This window comes from Cylas formicarius, unplaced genomic scaffold (assembly GCF_029955315.1).
Source record: "Cylas formicarius isolate icCylForm1 unplaced genomic scaffold, icCylForm1.1 PGA_scaffold_6__28_contigs__length_40554024, whole genome shotgun sequence".
In the NCBI taxonomy this organism is placed as follows: Eukaryota; Metazoa; Arthropoda; class Insecta; order Coleoptera; family Brentidae; genus Cylas; species Cylas formicarius.
In genome coordinates, this window is record NW_026844347.1 from 6,118,466 (window position 1) to 6,139,355 (window position 20,890).

General features: G+C 34.8%; 1 protein-coding gene across 1 annotated transcript; it reads right to left on the minus strand.

Moving 5' to 3' along the window:
* Nucleotides 1-482: 482 nt before the first annotated feature.
* LOC132703555 (NF-kappa-B inhibitor cactus) lies at nucleotides 483-20,688 on the minus strand. The gene is made up of 5 exons (XM_060672881.1): nucleotides 20,425-20,688; nucleotides 12,607-12,967; nucleotides 7,864-8,219; nucleotides 1,742-2,076; nucleotides 483-984 (listed from the first exon to the last, which is right to left on the minus strand). Exons 1-5 carry the CDS (start codon nucleotides 20,474-20,476, stop codon nucleotides 928-930), a joined length of 1,161 nt encoding a protein of 386 aa, XP_060528864.1. The 5' UTR covers nucleotides 20,477-20,688; the 3' UTR covers nucleotides 483-927.
* Between the last annotated feature and the right edge of the window lie 202 nt (nucleotides 20,689-20,890).

Sequence of the window (20,890 nt, forward strand, 5' to 3'; positions counted from 1 at the left end):
GAAAATAGTCGATGGGATAAAAAAATGGCTTCTCAGGTTATCACTTTTTGTGATCATTGCGAAGGGTGCCCTCATTTTTGTAAGATTTGTTTTAACAAATTTCACTAAGAATGTTAATCAGTTGTTTTATTTTATTTATAATTACTATCTTTTGAGCTTAGGGTATATAATATTTTTTAAGGATTTTTAGATTTTTGAATAATAATAACAATGTTTTTCTGTTTTTATGGTTATGTGTATTTGTGTAATAAGCGACACAAAACTACTTTGCATCTTAGTTTTTTTCATTTTCGCCCAAAATGTGACCCTCAGGCCAAAACTCAATATGACAATGACAATTTGAGGCCAAGACTCTGAAACTACAATAAGATATTGCCAATATTCCATATATCGCAGGTTCTCTCTGGAAAACTTTTCCTGGTTGGATGACAGGTCAATGTATTAAGGATGTGCCGTTTGATGTTAGATATTTGAAAGAGAAAATGCCAGCATTTGTTTAATCTCTATATTGAATATTCAAAACTAAAATGAAATAAAATGATTATGTACAAAAATTAATTTAAATGGGAACAAGGCGACAATAAATATGTGACCATACCTCTGTATACAACAAAAGGTCGTGATTGAATTCACGAAGAAACGTCAATATCTCTACTACATATGATGAAAATTTTGATGTCCCAAAAAAGAAAAACACTTCCCCCGTCAACTCCCAATAACGGCGTTCTTTATTCACAATTTAATTATATTTACAATTATTTACAAGTTAACATTAAACTTCCATCATATGTAGAGAAATGGTGCTAACAAATAAGGCGGATCGTTTTAATTTACAGCTTAAAGTGGGTTCATTCCCACAGGGACCATAGTTCGCCCCTCATTTTCGGCGCATCCCATCGAGCGGCTGACGTCACGCCTTGGAGCACGTCAAGCGCTCGCGTTGACCAAGTTTGGTCCCAACCGATGCATCGTATTGAATTCCATCTGAATAAAAGGAATAATTAACAATCGTTATTAAAATCAAAAATACCTATTGGCCGTCCGTGCTGTGGCACGAGGATAATGGGCTACTTGAGCCTATTTCTTTATATACCAAATATTTTGGTCCATTTTTTCGTATTGCCAATTTATAGAGGGTGTTTCCAAACAAATGCGAAAAACTACGGGGAGTGATTCCTCGTTAGAAAATAAAATATATACAATACATATCAAATAGCAATAAAAAATCAAATAAAAAAATCTACTATGTACTATACTTCTCAAGGCCTTTCTTATTCTTGCTTTATTTGACATTATCATTAATTTTAAATGTAATTGTTTGCAACAATTGGTAAATGTTAGTAAATGATGAAATAAATACAACTGTTTGACAGCACCCAACCAAATTATTTTTTCTAGTTTTTTTTCAACATGCAATGTTTTATATTTTATTTCTTTATTTTAAAAAATGCACGACAAAAAGTTTTCAATGAACCCGCCTGTGGAAATTTATTTAAGTTTAGTTAAGAATGACAGGGGTAGTATAATTCAATCCACTACACTCGTTAAAAAAAAAAAAAAATGTGCGGTAATATTTTATTGTTCAATTATTTTGGGGAAGGAATCGCCCCTTAAGTTATAGGTTAAGTTATGGGATAGCTGAAAATATCAGTGACATTTTTTTTTCTTAATCGCAAACGAATCGGCCTACAAAATTTGACGTTAAAAAATAATAAATAAAAGTGAAGTTCGCGATATTCACCTCTTCGTCGTCTTCGCTGCCGCTGTCTTCCTCATCGGAAGACATGTAGGGGGACGCGAGACCTTTACCGCTCAACAAACGACCTATTTTGCCCGGGATCAATATTTTCATCTGGAGCGCGTTCCTATTGCCGTACGAGACGGTTTCCGGTCTCAAGGTGTTGCATTCGGTCAACAGAAACTGCACCATTTTCTCGTCGCGCCTCTCCACTGCGTAATGGAGGGCGGTGTAACCAGAGAGACCTTCGCGCGCATTTATGTCGGCCCCGTACCACACCAGGTGCCGGAGGACGTCGATGTGGCCGTGTATAGCTGCCACGTGGACACAAGTCTGACCTGAAAAATTGTTTGGGTTCATTCGCAATTCACAAAAAACATTTCACGGTGACGTTTCATTTGCCCCCAGACAATACAATTTCAATGATTTATTGCAAATTACCCGCGCTGTTGATCAAGAAATACAAAATAACAGTAAAGAAAGTTGTAGAAGTTTATTTTTCGATTGGCGGTCATAGATATAAAGCGAGATAGCATTGTTTTCATTATGGCGTGATGCAAATATCTAGGAGAATGTTGTAAAGAAAGTGACTTATTGGAGGCGAAAAGGTGTATTTGAAATTTGCTTTAAGGCCGAGGCTGATAGTAAAAATACCGCAACACCGTGAAGTTTTCGGAAAATTCCGGATTAAATTCCGAAATGTCATTTCATGCGTATGTAAACAATTCGAAGATGTGTTTCGTAGGTGGGTGTGTTATGAATTTCTTGCTATTCTAGATTTTCAAAGAATGCTCAAAGGCATCGGTTGTGGTTTGCAATATCTCTAAAAGCGTCTCAAATATGTTATTATTGTTATCATTTATTGCCCCGCTCGGGAATTATTTTCTTACGTGGTCATCATAGCAACCATTCATCTTTAGGCAACACTCCTCACCCTAATCTTCCCTTGCCCAAATGCATATATTGGCATCACAACTGCACTTTTATGAATGACATGCGGTCTCTTTTATATCTACGTCCATGTTAGTTAGCGCCGGCTTGTGAATCACCGTGTCATTAAAAACGGACTTTGCCAATAAAATAACCTACATATCGTCGTCAAATTAAAAACACTCGAAGGATCCTCCGCGGCACAATGTTGAGAAGAGATTTTTAAGAGGTTAATTTGGACTCGCAACGCCATTCGACCAAAAAAGGACGGGCGTCGCAAAACGGTGACCGAATCGGTTGCGATATCGCGGAAGAATTTCGGAAATCCCTGCATCACCGATATCTAATAATACCGAAACGGAAAAACGCGTGATCCGTGGGCGTTCGCATTCTCCCCAGCCCGAAATATTCACGGAGTCACGAGTTATGTTGCTAGAATGACGTTTTATTCAGGCGAGTTTCCAATTTTTCATTTCGTTCGAAGGAACGCGTTCGAAGTTTGCCAGTGCCGTCGGCGAACAAACCGCGTATTCGCAGACTTTCGATGAGTCGATCATTGCTAGCATCGAAGTGCGCATCATATGCGAACATTTTTTATTAATGAGTATTGGCAATTTTTGATCTTGGCGATAACTTGTTAAATTATTTTACGAAACGTTAAACTTTGCTTTTATGCATCAAAATTTATATTTTCTATAAAAACTATTAGTTAAACTTTGCTTTTATGCATCAAAATTTATATTTTCTATAAAAACTATTTAAAAAATTAGGTTACTTTTGGAAATATCGAAAAATATTATTGAAAAAGTTGTTTCCGTTGAAAAACCGCGCATGATTTTTTTTCACGTTTTTCCAACCTAAATTTTTTTTTTAGTACACCCTAACTTCAAGAAATAGGTACGAACATAGTTATATAATTAAGGGAGATCGTTGATCCTTGGGATTTTTTGACCGATACACTATACACAATATTTTTAATTCAAATGCAATCTCAAATCGTCTTAATTTAATATATGTGTGTAAACAAAATGCTTTACGAATATTTCGTTAAACATTACCCATAAAATAACAAATAGTTCTTTTTTCGACAACAGCAATATGGTTTGTAAGAAATGTATTTATTTAGTATGACAACATTACAACAAATAAAGTCTTACGCCTGTACTTTTGCTTATTTTTGCGAGAAAAGTGAGAAGCCGTTTTTGGATATCGCTGTTACAAAGACTCACAGCAAAAATGCCGCAATACTGCCAAGTTTGTTCAATGACGTGTTTCTTGTTTTATGTATTTTTGCTTGGTGTTATCTGATGTAGAATTATAATTATGAAAAGTTTATTATTATATTCTAATTATAATCTCACACGGCAACGATTCATTATTGCCCCTTCCGAGAATTATTTTCTACCAATTTACGTGGTCGCCATGCCTAAATGCCTATATTGGCATCACAACAACACTAATTTTATGAATGACTTACTCTTTCAATTGGAGGCCTGTGGATTTAAAACTCCAGAATACTTTTTTTTTAATTTCACACATTAAAAATGATTTTAACATTTTAAAACCAAATAAAGTGTAGATGATTTAATTGATTGTTATAAAATCAATTAAACTTTACAAAGACTTTAACATCCTGACTCTTTAACACCAGAGATATACTTAAAATTGCTCCAGTGTTAAGCCCTTAAAAATAAGTAACAATTGGTATATAACATTGTATACTAAATTATTAATATTAGCTTTAAATGCGTGTGGCGGAAATATCTAAATCAATTCAAAAATCGCGATTTCCTCGATACCCACAATTTGGTGGTTTATCAAAACAAAATTAATTGGGTTACTGGCTGCGCCACAACGAACCCGACGCGGAACTGTGAAGATGACTTGCAAGGCACCGAAAGCATTATTATCGACATCTGCTGAGGCATAAGAAAACATCCACAACTTCCTATGTTTTTCGTAAACAGTTCCGGAGCCGGCCATATGGCGTTACAGTGGAAAAAACGAAATAGATTTATGTGTAGGAATTGATTACGTACATCATATCGATACCTCTCTCTCGCAAACTTAAAATATTTATCGTTAACGTGGACCATGCTCGGGATTCCCTGATTGTCGATAACTGCAACGAGCTGACGGTCGGTTAAAACGCGATTACAAATATTCCTCTGTCACTTTGTTTAAATAACATGTAATTTTGGATTGTTTCTGTATGTCAAACTTTTATCTTTGCCTCGATGGTTCTGTTGTTCCGAAAATGGAAAGAAATAAACCTTAAATTTTCGGTGCACAAACTACATCGGTCTATAAACTTTACATCTTGCAGCTTTTTATTTATTTGGATAACACTTAGGACCGACTCCTAGATCAAAGAGTTGATGCAAAGGCTAACCGAAAAATTGCCCTTTTTCCGACAGGTAGATTCACCGACGGAATTTTGAAACCACAAAATTAATTAAGCTCGAACTGATATGACCATAATGCTCTTGTAATGGGATTATGATGGTATGGACGACTTAGAAATATTCTAGATTCCTTTAAATAGCAAATACGTAAAGCGACTTTTAATTATACTTTTTTTTAATGCCTAAATATTATAATTAATATTATATATTACCTAGTATTTACGTGTATCTTTAAAATGACAAAACTTTTCAGACTATTTTTAAAAAGCGTACCATAAGCAAAAGCTGATAATTTCACTCAACGTGTTTAAAACCTTAATTGATTCGCATTTGAACAAAAAAATTGCCGTCAAACGTTGATATAAGCGTATAAAAACTTTTGGACAATATTTGAACAAACTTCGTCATGAAAGTTGAATAATTATTTTAATGTTAACTTCCTTAGCAATAGTCCTTTTAAAACCGTTCCGAGAGAAAATTTGAATCCGAGCGACGACAGTTAAATACGCTTTTCTGACGATAATTATTAATTCTATATAAAAATAAAAAGTTTGGGCCATAGGAAACGACACAAAGTAAGTTTGCTATGCCGTAATGTCCGAGAAAATTAATTTGTTCGTGACAGTTAAAAAATATATTGTACTAGTTGTGAATAATAGAGCAAGACAAATGGTGAGGTGAAGATAAGCGAATGGCTTTGACACTGATCCAGATTTTTCATTGAATTTTTCGATATTCCCTTTCCAATTACGGCACGGTGTCCTCTAAAACAGCCACAGGCTTTTTATGCATTTCATAGTGCAAAAATGCATATCAACAAATTTTCAAATACCCATAACTGAAAAAAAAAGCTGTCGCCGGTCTCTCCTACATCTTGGAAGACTCTTAACATTAAATTTGTTATGTATACAAGGTTAAATATAGTAGATATTCGGACATCTGGCAACGCCAGTCTGAAACTATTTCGATGACGGGAAAACCAGACGAGCCTGGCAAGAAATTCCGCATATTTTACGCTCACTATCCCGATGGGACGCAACGTATTAAAATCAACTAAAGTCCGGTTTACGGTCACCTAAAACGCCAATAAATACAGCCGTTACGTTTCTATACAAATATTTTTTGAAGAAATGAACAATGAAATTTTACAGCTGAAACCGTTTGCGTTATTAAATTCTCAGCATTTGCCGTAGGCAAAGAAAATTTCAAACAGTCGTTATCGTGTCTATACGGGATAACAGCTGAGAATTTCCCAATTTGTTTTGTTCACTCTTAAACCGCAAAAACCCTGACGTACAATAACAATTCCCGAAGCATTTTAAAAACATTTAACGTAATACGCGCAAATGCGTCGCCCGTTTCGAATAAGGATGTCAGTCTGCATCATCGGAAATTCCAACATTGATATAAATAAGTTATCTTTGACTACGATACCACCAAACTGTCCTTTCGCGTGCAATTTATGAGGACGAAAGTGTAGCAACTTAACGGTGTCCCCCCATAATTTCCTTGCAGCTGTCATCTTGTTATCCCCATGCCGTGCTACATAGTAAAATGAATTTTTATTATCCACGTTAAACCATTTTTTTTGTTTTTTATTCATATAAATTCTAAAAAGCTAGTAAAAAGGTCAATTATTCACACTTCAAGGTTAGGTCAATTTGGAAAAAAAGCCGATTTATTGCATTATGGAGAAAAATACGGTTGCGGTCTCTTAAAGAACAAGCTGAGAATCGAAAATCGCCCTTCTAAATCAACTGAATTCGCACGATTTACTTTAAGTATATTTTTTATGGTACTCAAGTAAATATTGATATTATGGGCTTGAGAATTTTATCACGACGGTCTAACTAGAATAGTAAGTTGAAAATATACAATCCTCACCTTGTAGATACCAGTTTTAATTACGAGACTGAACTGAATTCCCACCTTGATTTTTTTTTGCGACCTGATTGAGTGTGAATTGGAAGGTCCGTTCAGGCAAACGGGGTTTCCGGAAATTGCAAATGTCTTACGCTGAACTACAACGTATGTTATGCTCTTTTGATTTAAATAATTGTTGCAAGTCAAACCTTGACTATTTACTTGATCGTTTCAAGAACCTCCACAATTGGATGGAAGATTCAAAATTGATACAAAATAAGGGACTAAAACAAACTTTCAAAAAGTAATTTGTAAAATAATTCTCGACAATTTCTGAAAAGGCTCATGTTTCACTTGCAACTACAGATAAAATTAATTCTCGCATACAGGCTGTTTATTGATGCTGATTAATAAACATGTGTCCGAAAACGTCTTCTTTAGAAGGCTCTGCAACAGGGGCCCCAAAAAATTGTTTTTTTAATTTTTGACACCGTATAACATATCCAAATTAAATTTTGGGCGCACATACCTTTGATTGGGTCATAAAGTTACTGCTGACAAAATTTAAGTTAAAAATTTAAATTATTTTTACTTTATACTCGTTTCTCCCAAAGTTACCTCGTTCTCGCATATAAAAATTACTTAAAATAATTTATTACGTCTACCGGTTTTACATGCTAATTATTCAACTAACTTCATATTTTAAGAAATCAAACGCTAAAATAGAGACATTAAATGGAATGGAAAATTAGCAATTCACATTTTATTTAAGAATTTCAATAGGAGGTTGCATATTTCCTTTGAAATATTCTCATAGGGAGGAAAGTATTTGATATGTGGTTCCCCTAGTTTTTAATATTTTATTTACCCACCTGGCAATGCATTTATCCAATCAGACTATAGGTACGAAAAAACAGACGCACTCACCAGAATAATTCCACTGGTTCAAGCTGCACTTCTCGTAACGGTGTGGGGGGTAGCCTAACGCGAGGGCTTCCCTCTCTTGCGGCTGCACGGGGTTAGTGATGGCCTTGACGCAGTCAAGGTCGCCGAGTCGGGCCGCTATGTGGAGGGGAGAGTCGCCGTTGATGTCGCGGGGCCCGGGCCGCGCCCCCGCCACTATGAGCCACCTCACCACCGGCCATTGGGACGTCACCACCGCGAGGTGTAACGGGGTCTGGGCGTCGTCGTTGGGGGTGTCGAGAAGACGGGAATGGGGCGCTATCCGGATCAGCGCCTGTGCGACCTCCACGAAACCCTGCACGACGGCGGTGTGCAGATGCCTGCAACGGGACATACGGATTTTACCTAATGGCCCGAAACGAAATAAAAGAAGCGATTTTTGAGTGACGCGTAAAAAAATTTTGCAAATTGGGAATGTACAGAGGGGCCAATCCACTGTTTAAAACTCTATTTTTGATAAAAGTGTAGCTTAAATTCCAATTTAAAGATATCACAGTAGGTGTTCGAAATAGTTACCATTAGCATCCACACGCAAACGATGCCGCCGAACCATACCAAAAGTTGATTATAGGTCTTACCGTTTGCCTTTAGTATTTGTGTATTCAGAAGGGTCGAAAATTTTATAAAGAAATTAATTACAATTAAACTCGATATAACCATCACAAGTTTCTGATACAAAAGTTCTTGGGATATACATTGTTAATGAGCTTTGTTGGGTGACACATATTGACATATATTGTGTCGTATACTACCAACTGTATGTTTTGCGTTTAATAGACTGTAGAAAGTTACGAATCATAAAGTTCTTATGTCTTATTATTACTCATATGTTTTCTCTCGATTTAAATATGGCGTCATATTTTGGAGTATTTAAATTGCAAAAACAAACTGTTAGAAATATTGTCGGCGCCTCGAGGTACTCCTGCTGTAATGATTTTCTAAAACTCTATCCCTTTTAACTGTACCCTGCATTTATATCTTTGGAATACTATTGTACATAAAATTTAACTTACAGCGACTTGCAAAAATTGGACGCCAAATATGGCAATAAACTTGTCCTTAACATACACTAGAGAAGTCACCGACTCACACAGTTCAATTAAAGAATGTTTCAAGCCGTAAAACTTTCAAAATTTTGCTACAGAAATATAGATGAATATCTATCTGATTTATGATTTTAAGTTAAATTTATCGATAATCAGATCTGCCCATCAAGTTATATATATTTTGCAAGCTTCTTATTCGGTTTTTGTATAAGAATCTTTCTTCGTATCCAGTAAACAATTTTTTGTTTTTGTAAAGGGTCGAGTTCTATACCCATTATAATTTGGCCTCTAGAATAAAGATATTTGAAATGATTTGCGTCACTCATTTCCGACACCGTCCTTCGCACGGGGTGTTAAATGTCACCTTTCACCAACGCAAAACCATGGGTCTAATAAGGAACAAAGCAATTTAAAAAAGAAAAGAGAGTTTTTCTGTTTCAGAAACTAAATAAATCTCTGGCTTGGCCTCGTGATTGGCCATTAATTTCGTTACCGGTCTGTAAATGGACCATTTCACTAAAAAACGCCAACCAAAGCCTGTTAGAATTTTAATTTAAGTTTGTAAACTAGGATCCCCGCTATCGCTACTACTGTATTCAACACCAGCCTATAGGAGAAAAATTTATTTTCCCAACCATTCTAATTATTTCCGTGTATTTTTTACATTTTGCTGCGGTGACTGGGATATGGGATCCACCCTAACGCGCAGTTGCTCATATACTATTCTCAAACCGAATAAGCTAGCAATGCAAGCATATGCAATTTTACTTAAACTGCCAAATTTGACCGTTTAGCTTAGCAGATATTTAAAGCAGCTAAGTGCCAAATGCCAAAACATTTCAGCACTAAAAATAAACTTAGTCTTCAATTGGTGCGACGACCTCCTAATAACATATTCGTTAAAAGCAAGCTTGCATGGTGTTCTCAATGGGGTTGCTGAAAGAGTTGTTCTTATAATTATGGAAAAATTGATTTGCAAAGATCACCTTTCCCCAATTCTAAACAATAGAAAAATTGGTAAATAAATAAAATCATGTCTATTGTACGTACATACGTAGATTACTAGATTTCAAAACGATAAATATTTATTTACTTGAAAACAAAAAAAAAGTATCCCCAAAACGCAGCAAAAAAAATTCACGAAAGTTTTCAAAAACAATGATAATCCGAAATCGTCAAAAATAAGTAACAACCTCGAGAATTTCGTATATAACAGGCGATTGATTGCTTGACGTTTTTTTCCCCAATTTTTGAAATTAAATACACGAACCGAGAGAGCTTGACAATCAATATCAAGGTTAAATTATACGCAATAACCAGTCTACGCCATAAAAATTCGATAAAATTAATATTTTATCGAATTGGCCAAACTCAATAGTACCTAATGACAATATAATGAAATTGTTAAGGCATAATTTTGCTGCGGAATGAAATCAAGGCTTTTAAAAGCGAATAATAAAGTTGTATGGATTTAAATCCAAAATTTCTGACCAGATTCATACGTTAAGGTTAACTACCAGACCTTATCTGTATAATTACAATTTAAGTATTCGCCGATTCTCTGCTGTCGAACACTTTTCACAAACCGCGAGTTCGGAAATTCCTATAAGTAATCGAACATTTCACTGGAAAAAATTTACGGGGTCGAGCGAAGGCTGAATCGAAATTAAACAACCTTTTTATTCTACAGATCCTCGTCTTTCTACTAGGGACATACCGTATCAAAATGACACGACACAGAAAGGATACTCATCACCGATCAAATTTAACCTAATTTAATGTAATTTGAAATATGTATATTGTAATACCTGCCACATCACATTTAAACTCAATTTTAAAATTTAAAACAATTATTTTGAGTTCAAGTACAACATTCTGCTATTTGTTATGATATACAAGGTACAAGACAAGAATATAATGTCGCTAGCGTCACCTTTACTTAAATAGGAATTAATTTGCACTGAAAGTTTCACTAAAGTTTAGTTTAATCTATAATAATCATCTAATGAATAACAATACTTTTTTGGTACGAACCGAGTGCAGCGAACCCAGTGGTTAATAAACGAGAGACAAGTTTATCAATCAGACTAAACTTTTTCTACTACCATTAAATTTTTATCACCGATAGTGTCTACCAAAAACAACTGATCACTCTCAAACCCTTGACCAAAGTTAAAGAAATGTCCGAAGTATACCAAAAAGTAATGGTAGTAGAAAAGGCACAGTAAGGCAACCTGTTGATAAAATTCTTCAGTTACTCGATTAATGTTATTATTATTAATTATTAAAATGTTTGCCAAATCTGAAAACAAATCTTGATATATAGTTTGCATTTTTTAAAATTTAAAATTCAGTCTTTGTTTGCACACCATTCTTCTATTAATTTGATCCGCTTTTTGGGCCCTATTGCTTTTGGATTTGGAAAAAAGTAAAACACTACGAAATTATTTTTTTTCTTTTTAACTGAGTTACAGAAATGGAGGATATTATTATATAAAATATATAAAAAAAACTCCCCGGATGTTCCGCTACTGTTCGTAAAATTACAATTATACAATTATATTAAATTGACCTCACGAAGTCTTACAAAGTCGCCATGATGATAAAAAAAAGCAGACCACCGGTCTAAATATATAAGTACTTTAAATATTTTGCCCAGCTTAAAATAAACGGACGCCATCAAAATAACCCAAACATTCCGCTCAATGTGCCAGCGAAAATTATGTTTTCTGAAAGTTTATATGCAACAGGTATCCCCCCACGACCGTTAGAATCTTGGAATCAAATGCATATTCAAAACAAGAGACGGATGAAAAAGTGACCGCAAATTGTCGATCGATATTGAGTAAACCCTGGTATTCCGCCTTTCAATGGTATTCTGGAATAACCTGAGGGTCGTATGGTATAAAGATTTTTAAAATCAAGGCCTCGGAAATTATATGGGAAATTAAAATCCCTACTTTTATGGCAATATTCGACCGCAGTTTGGAGTTTAATTGGATTTATTTTTATGTAATTATATTTTGCGGTCTCAATATGGTGGAAATTTAATTTTAATAGCTGGCATCATTAGAAGCCATATAATTGCGGATTTTGATACACGATTTCCTTAGAATAACAGCCAAACTAAAGTGTATCAGTTAATACCGCAAAAAAGCAATTTACAAGATAAATTTTCTCATCTGATTTTGTTTTGAATCGTTGCGAAACGAATCGCACATGCGCGTTAGAAATTTGGTGTTGCCGTTTATTAACAAACTCGAAACTGAAAATCATTTACGACGGTTAATTTTGAAACAAGTTAAAGAATAAAGAGTGATAGTGGCTCGCCACGCGCAGTGTATTTTAATTCAAACTTAAATTATCAAATTTATTTCGAAATAACTTTGAATAATTAACTTGAAAATAACTTGATTTCAGATGTAATTAGTTATTTCGGTACTAATTACGTCATCGTTATTCTTTTTTTCAATTTAATTTATCAAGTTCTCTCCACTCTAAAATTTCCTAATGACGTCAAAAAAGCAACTTTTAGTATATTGTAGAATGGTTTCCTTTTTTTTTCTTAACTAACCAAAACTAACTCGTAACTTCTGCACTTCGAATGAACTTTTGAACCAAAACAAACCAAGAGCGATACAAGGTCAGAAAAAGTACTCACGTATCGCCGTCCTCGTCTTGCTCGTAGTAAATTTTCCAGGGGATATCGTGCAGATATTCCTTACTGACAGCGGTTGTTTCTTTGGGATTGTTGAGGTCGTTCAAGCCGTGGGATTTCAAGCTTAAATTCGAAATATTTTCGCTGAGGGTGAGATACACGCCGCTGTCCACACGCATGTGGGCTGCGTCTTTCGTGTCGTTATCGTCAATTACTCCGGAATCTGCGTACGTCGACGTCGTTTTGCCGTGGCTCGTCTCGGGCTGCAGTTCTCCCGATATTTCTCCAGACACTATAATACTTCCGCTCGATATAAATCCACTGTCACTCTTGGATTCCTCTTCGATCAGTTTTCCTGACGCATCTGGAAAATTTTGCGCGGTTGTCATCGCTTTCCCGGACATTTTCGCAATGGGCGCGCTACGGAACAAAAATGGCAGCTAAAAACTTTCGCTCGGCAGGACGCACACCGATCACTCGCGGAGAGGTTCGGGATCGTTTAAATGGGCTTCGCTTGGAGGCTATCGCATAAATTAAGAACATTCGTTTTTCGAAAATCACTAAATGGTTTCGGCACTGCTCGCCCACGACAACAGCTAACTAAAGAATGAAATTGGAAACTCGCGCCCGAGCATGTGGCCCGACGGCAACTCGGGATTCCCGAGACATGCGCACTCGTCCCCTCATTACTCGAAAATATACCAGACGTTGCGGGGTTGCCAATGTGACGAGCTTTGTGAACGGAATTTTGCTTTCGCAACACATTTTAATACAATACATATATTGACTGCAATGGAAAGTCAATGTCTTTTTCGAATATATTTTTCAATTTGGAATATAATTATTGTTCCTCGCAATCTGTTCTCTCCTTCTTATTCTCTATGTTATGGGATACATCACAGTATTTTTGACAGAGGAATTAGAATAATGATTCAGATTATTTCTTAAATTTTACCTAAGAATTGATACACAAGTGATTAGCACATGCAGACAGTATTTGGTTTAGTATGCTCGGGTTTATACCGAATTATACTGTGTGTGTTTGTGTGACTTAAAAAGTATTAGCGAAATGCGAATCATAATTCTGCAAGTATAATTGAAATTCCAGATTAAGTAAAATAACTCTCATGGATAATTTATTAATTGTGATGCTCTTCAGAGTACCTTAAGTTAATTGTAACGTGTTTTTCATTTCTTCTAAAACAAATTCGCTTGTCTAATTTGTTTCAAACTTGTTGTACATACTTCATGATTTTTCTAAACAACACACACACGGGTGTTAACAGAGAAATCCAGCCTTGTTTGGGTTCGTTATTTAAATTAGGACGCGATAATCCGTACACTGATCGAGGTGGACAGAAAACGATATCTGCTTTGGAACTGCGTTCGCGTGCAAATCGACCGAGCCGGCAATCGGGAAAATCCAAATATCGCGCGGTATTTTTAAATTTAAATTCGTGGGTACACACAATAGGCTATCCGGTTCTGCTCCACTTTCGCTTTCTTTTGTTTTAATCGTACCGTTTGTTTGCTGTCACTTCCAGGAAAATCCGAGTTTAAATCGTTGCGGCGTCGCACAATGGCACAAATCCACGTTGAATATTGGACATGGGGCTAAATTTTTTTTGGGAAAATGGAAAACTGAATATGGTAGGTTCGAAAACAAATATACAGCCTTTATATGAAACCAAACAAAAACGTATTTTGTCGTTTTTACAGAGGTTTAAGATGTTATAGTATCTTATGTAACATGTGTGGCAAACGGCATTTGACCTACGAGTTTATTTGACAAGAGCGAAGCGAGTATTTAATAAACGAGTGACTTAAAAAGTTTAACGAACGTGTTGCATGCTATACTTTTTCTACGACCGAGAGTTTTTGGGTACATTTTCGCAAAACAACACGAATACATTCACTGACATGACCGTCAGAATTAACAAACGTCAAAATTCAAGGCGTGGGAAATATCTCCGAAAACATCCGATGGCTCCTAAACCCGTGCGGTAAAATCCCGGAAATATCCGAAGTGGCTCGGGTCCGTGAGAAACGAAACTGAGGTGGTAAAGTAACGCTTCCCGCACGCTAGATCGGTGTGTAATTAGGTATTTCACAGACGGGAGTAGAAAATTAGTATATTATGCAACAAGTGCGGTAAACGGCATTTGACTCACGAGTTTATTTGACACGAGCGAAGCGCAGCGGAGCGAGTGTTTAATAAACGAGTGACTTAAAAAGTTTACCGAACGTGTTGCATACTATACTTTTCCTACGACCGTTAGTTTTTGGGTACATTTTCGCAAAACAACACGAATACATTCAGTGACATGACCGTCAGAATTGACAAACATCAAAATTCAAGGCGTGAGAAATATCTCCGAAAACACCTGATTGCTCCCGAACCCGTGCGGTAAAATCCCAGAAATGAAAAAGAAACGAAACTGAGATGGTAAAATGACACTTCCCGCATGCTAGATCGGTGTGGAATTAGGTATTTTACAGACGGGAGTAGAAAAAAAATATTACCGAAATTTGAGTTTTTTTATTGCCCAAGCTGGCGTTAGCTTATTAAAGTTATTTTTTTTAATCGAACTCGTTCTTTTCTTACATCTTATCAATTATATATTTTTTATCTAATGATTAAGGAAAATAAAATAAATAACTAAAATAAAATAAATAAAATAAATAAATAATGTAGATAGTAGACAGACCAATTTTTCGTTTTTTTTTTAAACAATTTTGAACTATACGATGGACACAGTATTTCTTGAGGGCTTTTGAGTAATTTACATAGACAATTACATAGACAATTATTATTCGCATATAAATAAATATTATATATATTATGCTCTTTAAGCTCCAAATTATTATAGGCAGACCTAGTATTAAGTGCGCTTTCACATAAGTACTCGACCAAATATTGGTAAATAAAAAAAATTGAACCAGTAATAGCGATGTCGCACCCTCTACGATAGACGAAAACTGTTAACATATTCATTGCAAATAATCTCTGTTTCCATAGACGCTAATGACAGGAGTTATGTTAGAATTATTAATTATTTGCCTTTTAACTGTTTTTTTACTAATTCAATTTTACACTTAAATTTTTGTACGTTCTAATTTAAAAAAAATGATTTTTTTATGTTCCGATGTCCAACTTTTCTATAGTTATGGGAAATAAACTCAAATTTTGTAAATGTGTATGTCCTAAATCATTGAAATTTTCCCAAATGTTATTTTTTGACACGTTGTAATCAATATTCAATAATACTACGAGTCAGTCAGTAATTAACTGGAGCTTATAGTTAAAGGGCAATTTTCCGTACACTGTTCTACTAAATATTTTCTTAATTTAAAATTTGACTATTTATTTGACCGATTTCGCAAAATAATTAATATCAATTGAATAAAAATGAATAATCTGCTTAGTACACAGTATAATTTCTTTATATCTTTAAACATCATGCCTTAATTTTAAATATTCACAAACGCAATAAGTAGGTACGGAATTTTAGATTTTCTCATGATGCCTAGTATATCAATAATAATTGATGGCATGTTTTCACGAAACGGTCGCGCAGCGTCGTTCATCAAGAAAAGTACGTTTTTAATATTTTGCAGAATGTCGGAACGATATGCCATTTCTGCTTACGATCCCCAAAATTCCGTTCCTCCATCATAAACCAATGTTTTTTATTGATCCGTGATGGAAATCGACTTTTATCGGTCGACGTATAGTGATCACGTTTTATTATTTAAACGCTGGATCGAATAATCCCTGACGTCGCAAGATAGCGGCGCCCAATTGGTTATCTGTCAATTTGCGTTATTCATTCCGTTTTCCCGATGCGGATGCTTTTTACGCGGAATTACCTAACCGAAATACCAGACTAGTGATTTTCAGGTTTTTCTGTTGTGCGATGGAGAAATTTTCTGGTAACTAGCTGTAAAAATTTTTTGGTGAATCACCGTGCAATAGCCGAAATAAAATCGGTTTTCTCTGGACGGTATTTATAAAATATTTAATTGCACCGCTTTACATTTTCAACCATAAAATCAGACCAACATCTACAATGTTGTAAATGGGAAAATTAAACAGTGGCTAGTATTTTTTTTGTTTGGTGCTATTAGGGGTGTTGTTAGATTTTCAATGTTCTAAAGTAATGTATTTCTGATAAAAAAAAATTATAATTGCTGTTTTACTTATGAAGAGATTTATTAAAAATTTGATGTATTTTGTTATTTAAAAATTGTATAAAGGCTGTCAAATAAAACTCACTAACCGACACTACCTAGCTGAGAAAATTAAAATTAGAGAAATCTTGTTAACTCTTTTCAAAGTAGTCTCCCCACGATAAATATTTTTATAAAGTAAAAAAAGCACAAATGATAAAAAAAAATTGTTTGCTCAAAATGACGTGGAGCCCCACTATCAAAATTTAATAGCAGGCTCATCCTTAATAGAAAAAGTTCGGAAAAATTTAAATAGAATAGTTGTTTCGATTAATTCAATTAATGTGCTTATACACTTTTCGGTATTTCGCAGTTATTGCTCATTATTTTTCTTATCTCATCCAATCCAGCTCTTTTCTGAGGACTTGTAGCATGATTACCATAAACTTTATTTTTTATTGTTCCCGACAGGATTATTTCATCCGAAACACTATCACTTAACCGATGTCGAATATTATGGATAGGTGCTCTATGATAATACTGAGGGAACTGATCGAATGCGTCAGCAATTTCATTTTGTAAAAATAAAAAAATAAAACACAATAATTACCTGTTTTAAAAATCCACAGAGTAGTATTTTCTTTTGCTCTTTATTAATTAACGTGGATTATCCTAGGTCTACAGTCTAATATTTCATAACGATCCAATGCCGTTCGTCGGAAATGCAGCTTCATCTATAAAATGCTTTTCCTATCTATCTTCGATATCTAAATCTCGAAACGTATGCACTAATATCGGTGTATGTGATTTCTTACCACCTTAGTGTCAATAAAATATTGGAGAATCATTTGGATTTGAAATCTTGTCAACTGTTGGCAAGAAAATCTGTTAATGGAGGTAATGGATGTTGTATATTATTTCTACGTTTTCTTGCATGAACTTAAACATTATTTTGCGATGTTTACTTCCTTTAAACTAAGACTAACAATCAAATTAAATACCTATTCTAAGTTGTAGAAAAAATTAAAAAATCGTGCGACTGTTGTTTTAAATTCTTCAACCTAGATGTATAAAACAGTAATTTTAATAAAGGATGAAAAAAAAATTAATCCTTCATAAATAAAAAATAATACAATTTTCATTTTACAGTTTTTTCATGTACTTTAGAATAATGAAAATCAAATGTTTTCTTTAGGCCCAATAAAAATGGCCATTAAGAAATATTTCCCTTCAAATATGCAATTTGAATACCTAACCATTTACCAAGCCCTTAACCTGGATAAATTATTTTCTCAAATTTTAGAACCAAATTATCGTCTTCATTCCAGTACACGACATTTAGAATCAAAATGACCAAATGTATCGGTAATTTTCAGTTCCAAACATCTTTTGACACATCAAAGGCTTGTAAAAAATGAGATATAAATTAATCGACCGGAAATTAGCGTTCTAAAAAGGTGGTCGTGGCGTTTTGGAAGAAAGTTCATATCTCCCATATTTATAAATATTTTGAAAAGTGACTTTGTGTTGCAAAAAATCGAAAGATTTTAAGAATATTTTTTAACTATATAGGGTTTAATAAACGCGTGGCAATAAGGAAGACACAATAAAAAAAAGAAACTAATGCATGCTTTGGCTGCGGCTTTTAAAATATCTAAATTGCAATGTCAAAACTTACAGTAACCTTTTGGAGTCGATTTCAAATAAATGTTTCGTACTTTCGAGAAAGTACACTGTATAATTGGTTTTACAGATATATTTACGAGAGATGCAGTATCCAGTTGTTGAGAGCTAAAAAACTTCATTATTACCACAAAAAATATATTTTTAAATTTTTTAAGACAATTTTAATGGCCTGTTATTATCAGCTGTAGTCACCTTTTCATGTCACATTTCCAAATGCATAGCTCGTGTTGGCGTTTTTAATGTATATCACATTGACATTTCCCGAAATCTGCTGGCAAGAAAGACCCAATGTATGGAAAAACTCGTAAATTATCACCGTTGTGCGCTGAGACCTTCAGGGAAATGGAATACTCGGGCCAAACATCGTATTTACCCGACGCGACGCATGTTTAGAAAAAGAAGTACAAGGTGAAATGCTTCGAAAATTTTGCGGTGCCGACAGTCGATAGGAATGCGCGTTTTCCTTTTTTCCGTTGTCGCAACGTGCGGATTTTCCTTCCACGTCGACGGCAACGAGAATAACTGAAACTAAACGCGCGTCGAACGCTAAAAGAAAGCGCAAGTCAAGGGTTATCTTGAAACACCGTGCGTGGCGTTCTTTTCGGATCCATTTCAGATATCTGTTTCACCTGAACATAGCTACAAAGTTAAGTTAAACTCGAACTCATCTTCGCGAACAAAACAATCTTATGGGCAGAATAGATTTTGAAAATTGTTTTAATATACTAACCTATACTATACCGACCAGCCTGTGCTCGAAAGACAGAAGATTTAGGTAGTTGTTACTAAAAAGCTTAACAATTAGAAATATAATTAGCTATTTAGAGGTTTTAACTATTATATTGTCTAAAAATTATTCACACCGCTTAAACTTACAGCCAGGATATTTTCTAATAGCATATAGCTGCAAGTATAGATATTGCTATATTACCTATGAATTAGATTGACAAATTTGAATCAACAATTTTACCTTTTTACAAAAAAATAGCATAACTTTGCAATTAAATTAAGTCGTAAGCGATAATTTAGGTTTCTTTTGTTGGCAACGGTCGATAAAAACGAATAGATAGAAATGTTGAACAGTGATGAGGTTAAGTAGGATTATTTAACAATTATTTACTTAGTCGAATCTAAAAATTAAAAATTTTAACACTAGATATTTACAATTTCAATGTCTTTTTTTTTTGCGATTTTGTTAAAGTGGAAAATCAATAACTGATATTTCGGCCATTAAACCGTATACAGATAGGATCAATTTTTAAAGACTAAACAAAATTGTATTTTTAAAATAATGTTACCATTATTTTTTGCTATTACTTAGCCTAATTTTTTCTCGATCGCGATGATGAATTCAAAAGAAAAATCGCGGAGAAAAAGCAGTATATTAATAATACAGGGTGTTTCATAAAGCATATTCCAAATCACAGCTTTTTTGATAAATATGTAAAATATTGCTTGCCCAATTTTGTTGAAATTTGGCAAGGACGTTTTTAATGACAAAGGGTTAATTTTACTTCAATTATATTAGAATCGCAAAGTCCAGTGCAGTCCCGTGAAGCATTTTAATGAACAGTATTGTCAAAGAGATGTAAGACACTAAAAGTACAATTTTTTTTACTCTCGAGTAGTTTTTCTATCCTGCTTCGTTTTCGAAAAAATCATGAAAACAACAAAGAGTATTTTTATAAACATTTATTTTTGAACCTTTGATACACGTTTGTTCGTTCGTTGTTCTTGTTTTTAAAAATTAAGACTAAAGAAAATGATGACATTGACCACGATCAGTTTCATTGGAGACATATTAATCTAGGCCGTAACGGGAGCGTTTTTCAAACACCCTGTATCAATACATATAAAAAGGTATTTTTTTATAAAATGTAAAATAATACCAATTGACTTCCGGCGCGCCCAATCCGCAAAAGAATCAACCGCGTGCCATTTTTAGTTTCGTAAAAAAAAACTAACCTTTGGTACAATGTCCCAGTGCGATGCCGAACAATCCGAGCCGTGACGACATTGGTACTCGAAAAATATTTTTTTAAATGCCAGCGTGACGACACCTTACAGACGAAATTCCGAAAACTCGTCGCGTTTTCCCGTTAAAGATTTAAAAATCGCGGACGCTCGCGGATCACGCACCGTAGATCACTGATTTGCGTATTCGTCTGACAATCAGGACCGTATCGAAAACGAAATTTTATCTCGGGATTTCCAGCGACGATTGCCTGGCGTACGACACGCTCGAAACTATCGCAGCGAAATAACGCTCAAATATTCCTACACGTTCGTATTTATACCGATCGTTGGCATGCGTTTAACGGGGTGAAAATAGTCCTCGGGGGTTTATCGTTTTGGCATGGGGAATTTTGGCGACGGTCATTAAAATCAGATGAGGCTCCGATTACCTGGCTAATTTTCCGGTTTACGAATC

Bases quoted from the DNA above. Each gene is read 5' to 3' on its own strand.
- LOC132703555 (XM_060672881.1), bottom strand. From the start codon at position 20,476: ATGTCGTCACGGCTCGGATTGTTCGGCATCGCACTGGGACATTGTACC. The intron at 12,968-20,424 runs GTTAGTTTTTTT...AAAATTTTCCAG, and splicing joins ACTGGGACATTGTACCAAAG to ATGCGTCAGGAAAACTGATC. The intron at 985-1,741 runs GTGAATATCGCG...CCTTTTATTCAG, and splicing joins GCAGCGAAGACGACGAAGAG to ATGGAATTCAATACGATGCA.